This window comes from Protobothrops mucrosquamatus, unplaced genomic scaffold (assembly GCF_001527695.2).
Source record: "Protobothrops mucrosquamatus isolate PMUCROS unplaced genomic scaffold, P.Mucros_1.0 scaffold78, whole genome shotgun sequence".
Taxonomy (NCBI): Eukaryota; Metazoa; Chordata; class Lepidosauria; order Squamata; family Viperidae; genus Protobothrops; species Protobothrops mucrosquamatus.
The window spans coordinates 1766984-1776805 of record NW_015386455.1 but is presented as its reverse complement, the minus strand read 5'-3'; the positions used below and the strand labels follow the sequence as shown (position 1 = coordinate 1776805).

Below are 9822 nucleotides of genomic sequence, written 5' to 3'. Positions count from 1 at the left end.
AAGTCAAATCTTTGCCTTAATGCAGGGGTGTCAAACTGCTGGTCCGTGGGCTGGATGCATCATAGTGAAACCGCACCCACCCCATTGCCAGCAATGGCAAAAAAGTCACGATACGTCGTGACACGTCACACGATGTTGTGAGTTTGACACCCCTGCCTTAATGGATAACAAATAGCTATCAGGTTCAAGAAACAAAGATATGGTTTGTAGTATTGTTTAAATAGTTTAAAATGCAATCACTATTCCTATATTATGAAACTTCAGTCCTGAATTTTAAAAGCATGATCATTTGCTTTTAGTTTGAGATCAGCACAATGTATAGAATTGTGATTCTTGTAGAGTAACAAGAATAAGATTATTTGTGTTTAGAAAGTAATCAAGAAATGATCCAGAAATTCAGCAAATAAATACATTTTTAAAGATCTCCACAGTCATGAGGTATCTGGACTGTGGGCAGAAGTATAGATTAAGGTTGAATTTTCAATTTGTTTTGTATGTCTTCAAGTCAGTGTTGACTCTTGATGCCTGCCTGGACAAGTCCCTGCAGTTTTCCTCACAAGATTTCAGAAGTGGTTTGCCATTGCCTTCTTCCTAGGGCTCAGGAAGGGTGACTGGCCAAAGGTCATTTGGCTGACTTTGTGCCTAAGGTAGGACTAGAACGATCTCTCAGTTTCTAGCCTTTTCTCTTAACCATTACACCAAGGGTACACCAAGATAACTTTTTTTCAGGGGGAAAATAAACATTACAGACTGGCAAATCTCTAACAACTTCCTGAAATATGAGTTGTGAGACTTCTGCTGTCTTTTTAAACAGTTTAATTACAAAGTGACCAGGAGACCAATCCTGTAAACAATGTAATGTGTACATATATTGTTTTTGTTGCTCGGCAATCTTATGCTTGTGAAATTCTACTGTAAGTGTAAGCAGAAGCTGATTTAGTATTTTTGGGTTTTTTTGTTTTGCATAAATTTGTATAATATTGGGATATATCTACTGCCAACTCAATTTTCCTGTGAAGAGGATGAGTAATCAAGATGTAATTGTTTTAAATGTCGGTGGGCTTAAATTTACCACAAGGCCTTCTACACTACAAAAGTTCCCTGAGTCAAGATTGGCAAGAATGTTGAATGGCAATGACCCTGAATTTAAGTTGCTAAATGGCCAGTATTTTGTGGACCGTGATGGAGTTCTCTTCAGCTATATTTTGGATAGCTTAAGAACTTTCCAGCTTGCCCTGCCCAGTGACTTCTCAGACTACAAGAGATTGCAGAGGGAAGCTGACTTCTATGAACTTTATTCTGTGTCTGATCTCCTACATCAGGAAAATTTGCTGAAACCCAAGCCAGAGATCTTAGAAATACGATTCTTGCTCCAGGAAATGCAGGGCTTTTTTCGTATATTTGGTTCCAGCAGCGTAACTATTGATGAGCTGGCTGACCGGATCACCACCTTTGCAGAAAATTTTATAGGAATGAGCTGGAAAAATCATCATGTCCCTTCTCAGCAGTCACTGACTCCCCTTTCTTTGGAGAGGCCTTCGCATCATGATCTTGTCTTCCAATGCGGCATCACCTACAGTGATCAATCTGTTGCAAGGTATTTTTGAAATTATTTTTGTGTGTCACCGTAGAAACATTTTATAGGTTCTTGGTTCTCAATGGAACAGGTAGAATTACATAGAAGTAGTTATTACAAGTACCTGAATTTAAAATTAGTTGTTGATAACTTAGATATTGCTCTGGGTTAAAATATTATTATATTATATTATATTATATTATATTTATATTATATTATATTATATTATATTATATTATATTATATTATATTATATTATTATATTATATTTATTATATTATATTATATTATATTATATTATATTATATTATATTATATTATATTATATTATATTATATTATTATATTATATTATATTATATTATATTATATTATATTATATTATATTATTATATTTATTATATTATATTATATTATATTATAATATTACATTACATTATTATATTCCCAGCTACAGTAGTTCTAAGTAATTATGGGCTACATATTTTATCTATTACCCTCATGAATTATATCAAGTGAAGAACCCTGCATATTATGGATTGCAGTGATTTATTTCTTTTAGAAAATCTACTGCATTGTATAGCTGAAAATAGCTTGAAGTAAAACAAAACGGTACTATGGTCTTAAAAAAACAGAGCCATGAATGATAGACACTGTTACATATATGGATGAAATGGGTAACCTCTTATTGAAAGAAATCAAGCATAACCTGAGATTCCAGCTGAGTCAGTGGATTCAAGAAGCATATTTGCAAGATGGAGGGAAAGGAATATCTTCTACAGTGGAAATTCAAGTAATTTTTAAAATATCTTCTGTGAATTTCTAAAGCTTGAAAATTGTCAAATCCTTACTTTAAATGATGTAATTACTAACAAATTCTGAGGGTAAATAGAAATTCAGGGAACAGAAAGCTTGCTGACAAATATATAATGGAATCTTGCCCAAACTGTAAAAATCATTTTCAAATCCCAGTAATCTTAGAGGTAGGAGAAATCAAACCAAATGTTGCACCCATCTGAAGTTCTCTAAAAGTAGAAGAGGTCTTCTAACATGATGTTATCAGCTCTTATTCTCCTTTACAATGAGAAGATGGCAACTCATTCCCAAGAGATATTTGCTTTCTAAGTGCACCTAATGCCACATCACAGAGAAGCCTATCAGTGTTTGTGAAATCAGTGTAACAGTGGAGGAATCAGTACACTTCTAGAGATAGAGAAAAGGGACAAAACCTTTCTGATAACAGTCTTGTTAGGAGCAGGAGGAAAAGAAAGAGAATAAATTTAATCCTACATGCGAAAAAGAAGTTTTGCACATGATTGCGTGTGAGAGAATTCATTTCCATCATTTTTTTCCCTATTTCAAAATATGCAAAATGTTTTCTGTATGATTAAGGTCATGTTGACCATGCTGTGAAGTTAGGTGTAGTAGCCAATTTTCTTTCCTTCTCTAATATCATTGACATAATAGTGAATCAAGATTCTTATATTTCTGTGAACAAATTTGATATTTTGTCCTTCCACTCATATGAGCAGGCAAACAAATCAATAAATTTGCTTAGCATTCTGACTACCATCTACTAAACAACTTAATAAACCAGCTACTTGTCAGATTAAGTTTAAGGAAGTTATTCTTTACTTATATACATGTGAAAGAAATTTTTTTTGTTCTGTAGATAGATAAAATAGCAAAAAGAAATTAAATAGGTCTGCCATAACAGAATTTGTCAAAAGCCACATTCGGATGGGGTTTATGACAGGCAATGCAGAGGCAAACAGGGTTGCAGCCAAAAGTAAGGGAGGGGGTGTTATCTCTCCTAAGCAGGCTCTAAGACAGTGATGGCGAACCTTTTAGAGACTGAGTGCCCAAACTGCAACCCAAAACCCACTTATGCATCGTCGAGTGCCGGGTCGGTGTGGCCCATTGGCTGGGTGTGGCCCATTGGGTGGGCGTGGCTGCGGTGGTAATGGCAGACTGGGTGGGACTAAAAAGTTCAATCAATCAATTCCAACTTTGCAAGATCTTTTTTTTTCCCTGCGAGAAGTTGAAATTGACTGATTGATTGAACCTTTTTTTTTTTTTGCACACGGCGGCGGAGGCCTAAAGCGAAAAGGTTTTATAAAACCCAGCTGAAGGCCTAGGACTGGGGCGACGGCGCGCGTGCCCATAGAGAGAGCTCTGAGTGCCGCCTCTGGCACCTGTGCCATAGGTTTGCCACCACTGCTCTAAGAGGAGGACATAGGACTTACCAGAAGGATGTTTTGAATGAGGGTTTCAAAACTAGGAGCTGGAGACTCTAGATTTGCAAATTCCCCATCTCTGATGGATAAATGCCATTATTGTAGATTCATCGTTATTTCTTTTTGACTATATTATCATAAATCACTGAGATCATAAACACTGATATCCCTTAAGGTAACTGTGACTAGATGCAAGATATTAGAATTTTGCCTGTTCTAAAACACTTTCTATAGTAAATAATAGGTTTTGTATATATCATCCAATTAAGAGAAATAATATATGGAAAAGCAATAGCAAAACCCAGGACTCTTTCAGATGGAAAATGGAACTAGTGACCCTTCAACCTCAACTATAAAATTTTAGCGAAGTGTCAATGATTATAATATAAAACATTTTATGGAAGAACCTCTGGCACTTGCATTTCAGAAGTCCAGCAAAATCTGTGCACCTTTCACAATCTCACAAAAAACTTTTATTACTGCAGGCCATTGAAGTTAACTTGTCTTCTACTGCACTTAAATCTTCTGTCAATCTTTAAAAATAAAGTCTTTTTCAGTTTAGCTTGAACTCATGGCATATATCATTTTGGCAATATAGATATGGCAATATGTTTTGCAGATATATATTTTTAGAGAATTTCCAGACTAGAATAGAGATCTGGGATTTTTTAGAAGACTCATAAAAAGAATCTCATGTTGCTTAATTTTTCAGTACCAGCCAAGGTCAAGTAGAAGCTGCCTAGTTCGCCTTGAAAAATTGCACTGTTTAAAAATTTAATCAAAAGTGCATTGAAAGTGCTTAATAAATTAATACTAATGTATTTATCTCTTTTCCTTCTACAGATATGTTTCTATAAAACCTGATAAGAGGAAGCTGTTTAATGGAGCTAATGTTCTTGGACTACTGATTGATATCTTACTGAAAGATGGATTTCATTTACTGAGTTCTAGGACAGTTTCAGCTGAGGAAAAAATTGAGTGTTATTGTTTTGAAAGAATGAGATCACCAGATGTCTTTACCATCAATATCAGACAAACACAAAGAGCGACTACTATGCAACCATCAAAACAAATTCAGATGAAGAAGTCCAAATGATATAATATTCTAAGAAAGATTGTATAAAGTATAAAGTTGTATGTCATCCTGCAATTTCTTGGGGATGTGGAGGGCCATATAAATGTGATAAATAAGCAATTATGATTGAAAAAGAACACAACTTTTGCATGCAGCTTAGGGTTTTTATTAGATTTCTTTTACTGAAATGAGAAGAAAATAAATAAGCAATTAAAATTGAAAGACAGCAAAATTCTTGCTTGGAGCGTATTTTTATTATATTGAATTTTATTATGTTTAAGCTTGATATTAGTAATGGTATTTTGTAACCATTTTATATTGATATTAGTAGTGATATTTTGTAATCATTTTTATGTATAGATATATATGTTTTTGTTTGTGCGTAAGCAGCTTTGTGGGTGCCTTATATTGGGAAATTGTTTATATGGAAGCCAATGCTTTATGTACAGGTGATTGCTTACATAAAAGAAGAAAAATGAAATTCAATGGTTCAGGAAATAAGGAGGGGGGAAGGTGAGCTAGCCTGGATTGATGTGTATGAGTCACTACCTTGGAATTTGTTTTTCTGTACCTTCTTGCTCCTGATACTGAGACTTGAGCTTCTTTGTTCTGAAGGGGTATAAAAAGTGGAAGAAATCTTTTCTGTGTGTGCCTTCACCCCTTTTTAAGCAGCCATGAAAGGGGAGGAGGACATCCGAATCTGTTTTGATCAAAATAAAAGTTGTTTGCTTGCTGAAACCTCGGCTCAGGAGTTTCTTTGGCTCTTTAAAATTCCTGAATAGTGCAGGGAAATTTGTGAGGTTAAAAGGAAAACCTTATATCCTGGCGCTCAACTTCAGGCTTGCTCGAACAGGAAGAAGCCACAATGGCCCCCATGTCTGTTAAGGTCCCGGTGAGCCTTCAATTCCCGGGAGGACAAAACCGACAGTGAGTGAAGTGTGAGTCTTAGAGCACTTCTAGGTGTTTGACCTGAAAGACTTCTGCACTTCGTTGTCGTCGGTAGGATCCATGTCCGAGGAATCTGGACGCCTGAATTCAACGAGGTTTCATGCTTCTCCACTGACGGGAGAAATTACAACAGGCGCCTTGGTGAGTAGAGAAGTTTTTGTAATCCTGGAATAAGATGGGTTGTGGTGGTGTGTGATCTCTCTGACCAGCCTTTCTGCTAGTACAATTTTACTACATGCTGTTGGGTTCAGATACTAAATCTGCTCCAACATACAATGTTGCCAGGTTCTCTGCAGCAGCAGTCAACTTCTCAGATAACTTCTGGCTTGTGTTTCATGGTCAACATTATAAACTAAATTCAATGGGCACTTAATATATACTATATTACGGTACTCTCTAACATAATATAGTCTTTCACATGCTAACTTTTTATGATTCCCTGCATCTTTCTAATGTTCCTACCACTCCAGTTTTAAAATCAGGCTCATAAACAAAGTTCCATAGATTTTTTTTCCAACTGTTTATCCATAAGTCCCAAAGGGTTTCAATTGTATACTATTGTATATTTTTTAAAATCTCTTCTGAATTAATGTAGGCATTGAATCTTTTTTTTAAAAGTTTTTTAATGTCCAGCAATTATGATAACAACGTCTTGTTGTTCACATTCTCAACTTATATTTGAGATACTTTTTAGATTATTTTTCTGNAATTCCAATATACCGCCATATGTTAACCTTTTATGCTTAATTATCTTGCATAATACGCTTCTTGTGGTGACAGCCATAAAGGTATTTTCTGAGACAACCTAAGTTTATATCTATCCCATACTCTCTATATGGCATGTGTAGTAAAGAGATTTTTGAAATCTAAATCAACCTGAGCTTTATCATACCATAAATAGCCATGGCAATCAAATCTCAAAGCATGCTCTTCTAATTCCAATAACTTCCTGTTTTTCAGCATCACTCGCTCCTTCATCCAAACTAACCAAGCTGCAAAATACAATTTCAAATCAGGTAGACCTAAACCTTTTTCTTTAATATTTTATAATAACTTCTACAGTTGGAAATATTCTGAAATAATGCAATCGGGGGAGGATTATTTTGCTGGAATATGTGATTGAATAAATGGGAGCAAGAAGAGAAAGTGCAAAAAAGTGGGGGCCATTCAGAAATCCAGGAATGAATGCGAATAGGTTGGTGAATATTTGTTTAGAAAATAATCTGTTGGTTTCATATACGTAGTTTTTTATTCATAAATATAAGTAAGAAATAAATATAAATCTAAAAGCACAATGATTTGGGTATTTTTATGATGATGATGGACTGGAGGAATTGCCAAAGGAGACAAAGGTGATGAGTGTTTTGAATTTGGACATTTTTGGTAGGGCCAGGTAGAAAGAGGATGTGGAATTTGTTTCGTACAAAGTGAAAAGCAATCTATCGTATAGTACTATAGAACAGTGTGGAGTTACATTAATGGGAAGTATAAAAAAGAATGCTTGGTGGAATGAGGAGCTTGTAAATGAGGAAAAATACATGTAGGAAAATGTTTTTTTCCAAAATACTATGAAAAAAAGATTACATTATGCATATAAATGGAAAATGAAAAAAGATAGTTGTAGAATGTGCTCAAAGAGAGCAAAGAATAGTTAAGATTAAAAGAGGTGGAGAAAATTCAAAGCAATTTTGGTGGAAAGAAAGAAAACATTTTGGAAATGTATGAAGAGAATTAATGCACCTCCAGCAGTTATTTACAGGAATTTAAAAGTGATGTGATTTAAAAGAAATGTTATCCAGAGATAGGATTCAAGCTAGAGACTGACAGAAACCTAGAAAATGTCTTTTTATTTGCAAATATAAAGGGCCAGAGGAATTGTATCCTAGATGCAATTGTATGGAGCCAGATGACCTGGCTTTTAGAACAGCAGCAGAAGAAATTATGCATTAAGCCAGGGAGCCAGGAACCTATCAGAAAGAGACTCAGACTGGCTCTTCCCAAGTCCTTGGGTTGTAAAAAGAAGGGAAAAGGAGGCCCAGGCAGACATGGCAAGATTCTATTACTGGAGCCCATCTCAGAAAGGATTCCCTGCGGAATCAGTTTCTTGAGCTATCTATCTTATAGGGCTGTCAGGTACCAAACAAATTAGTTGATTGGCTGAAAACTTATAATCTTTAAGAAACGCCAGAAAGTTGGTGAAGTGACGCACAATAAGGGCATTTGTTATTCCTATTTTATAAAAGGAAAATGAAGACTTCCAGAAATTGCAGAAAAATCAGTCTCATCTGAATACCTTGGGAGATTCTAGAGCCACAACATAAAGAGCTTGTTCTCCAACATGGTAGCTGAGCATGACTTCTGAAGCCATGCTAGACTTTTCCTGGATAACTTCTTTAATTATTTTTTGGAATTCAGGAGATGCATCTTTTTTTCAGTAAATTGTTTAGCAAAGTATCCCATGAAAATTAAGTGGATACATAACTGGTTTTCAAATTGTACTCAGAAGTGCTCAATAATAATTCTTCATCACAAGGGAACCAGATATCAAGTAAGATGTCACAATAGTCTAATCCTGGCTTCCCTGCTGTGCAATATATTTATTAATGACTTGGATGAAGAGATGGAAGAAATACTGATGAGATTTGCTGATGACACAAACTGTTTTTTGCAAGAACAGAAAAATAAAATTCAAAATGTTATTGGTGAGAGTAATAGGATGAAATTAGACAAAAGGTAAGCTAATTTAAGAGACAAAATTAAATACAGTACACCAGCGGTTCTCAACCTATGGGTCGCAACCCCATTTGGGGTCGATCGACCATTTCACGGGGGTCGCCAAGCAAGGCTGTCCGCCATTTTTTCCCCTTTTCCGACGGGTGCCTTACCTCCCTTGGGCTGGGCCAGCTGGTGGTCGGCCTGCTCCATCTCTGCTGCTTGCCAGCTATGCCTCGGCCGGCGCAGGGGGTGGAACCAGGCATGCGCGGCGCTCCCGGGCAGGGAAAGTCCTCGACTTACGACCGGTTGGGTAGTCCTCGACTTACAACCGGTTTAGTCCTCGACTTACAACCGGTTGGGGGTCACGGCATTAAAAAGGTTGAGAACCACTGCTTTACGTGAAGGGGCCAAGAAACCATCTTGTAATACAGGAATGGGGAATCGTCAGAGTAATTTAGAGAAGGAAATTAAGGTAAAATGTACTCCTTTGAAGCTAAAATGTACTCCTTTGCAATGTGTTTTGAAAAATTGGGATGTTTTGAAACCTCAAGTGGCTGTTAAGTTTAACCCTGTCAGACAACATCTGGTGGTGCTTTGTGTTGATGTGTGGCAGTAAAAATAATCTTCAAGAAGGCAACATTAAAAAACTTTGTAAACCTCCATTTGGCTAGTTTATCTGATAACAACTAAAGCCACGGAAGAAAAGAAAAGAAAAATCCAAAGAATTGAAAGCAAGTTTTTTTTTCTCTTTTTCTTTTAATCTGGCTCTTTGGACTATTCAATTCCCCTTTGTCAGACGTGAGGAGGGGAGCTGCTAGTTTTCCCCTCCCCCTTCACACCTGCAAAAGGCCCCAGGTTCAATATTACTTTTAGTCCTTCCCCACTGTCTTTTGAAGTTGCTGGAAAAAGTTGGAAGCAACCATAAATGTTCCCCTCCTGTTTAATTAAAAAGGGAAGCCTGTTTTGGCCTCAAACCCCAAATTGATGTGGTTTTTTTTTTTTTTACATATTTGGCCATCCAGAACATTAATCTTGGACTTGGAATGGTGAGAAAAATAGGAGATGGTTAAAGGACCATATAAAAACCACATGTTTGGTTGGAATCACCTCATGATTTTTCTCTCTTCTTGCAGCACAAGCCATATGCCTTAAAAAAATGTTGTCTTAATAGTATCTGTGTATATATATGTCTGTCTGTTAAAGGTTAAAAGGAGAACCTTACAGTATTTTTGTTACTGAAGTGACAATTAGGGTAAATTTAGGGATAATCAT

The 9822-nt window shown here is 36.1% G+C and overlaps 2 protein-coding genes across 2 annotated transcripts in view; both read left to right on the top strand.

Annotated features, from left to right (window-relative positions):
* Positions 1-894: 894 nt before the first annotated feature.
* KCNRG (potassium channel regulator) lies at positions 895-5592 on the top strand. Its single transcript, XM_015812356.1, has 2 exons — positions 895-1597; positions 4656-5592. Exons 1-2 carry the CDS (start codon positions 1023-1025, stop codon positions 4906-4908), a joined length of 828 nt encoding a protein of 275 aa, XP_015667842.1. The 5' UTR covers positions 895-1022; the 3' UTR covers positions 4909-5592.
* A 2863-nt stretch (positions 5593-8455) lies between these two features.
* FAM228B (family with sequence similarity 228 member B) overlaps positions 8456-9822 on the top strand; it is a 34110-nt gene continuing 32743 nt past the window's right edge. Inside the window, exons 1-2 of the mRNA XM_015812297.1 lie at positions 8456-8568; positions 9754-9802. Of these exons, the coding sequence (XP_015667783.1) occupies positions 8456-8568; positions 9754-9802 (162 nt within the window). The remainder of the gene's footprint in view (positions 8569-9753; positions 9803-9822) is intronic.

What these genes read in the sequence shown, in the direction of transcription:
- KCNRG (XM_015812356.1), top strand. Translation starts at nt 1,023, where the DNA reads ATGAGTAATCAAGATGTAATTGTTTTAAATGTCGGTGGGCTTAAATTT. An exon ending in AGTGATCAATCTGTTGCAAG is followed by an intron (nt 1,598 to 4,655) that starts GTATTTTTGAAA and finishes TTCCTTCTACAG; the next exon opens with ATATGTTTCTATAAAACCTG.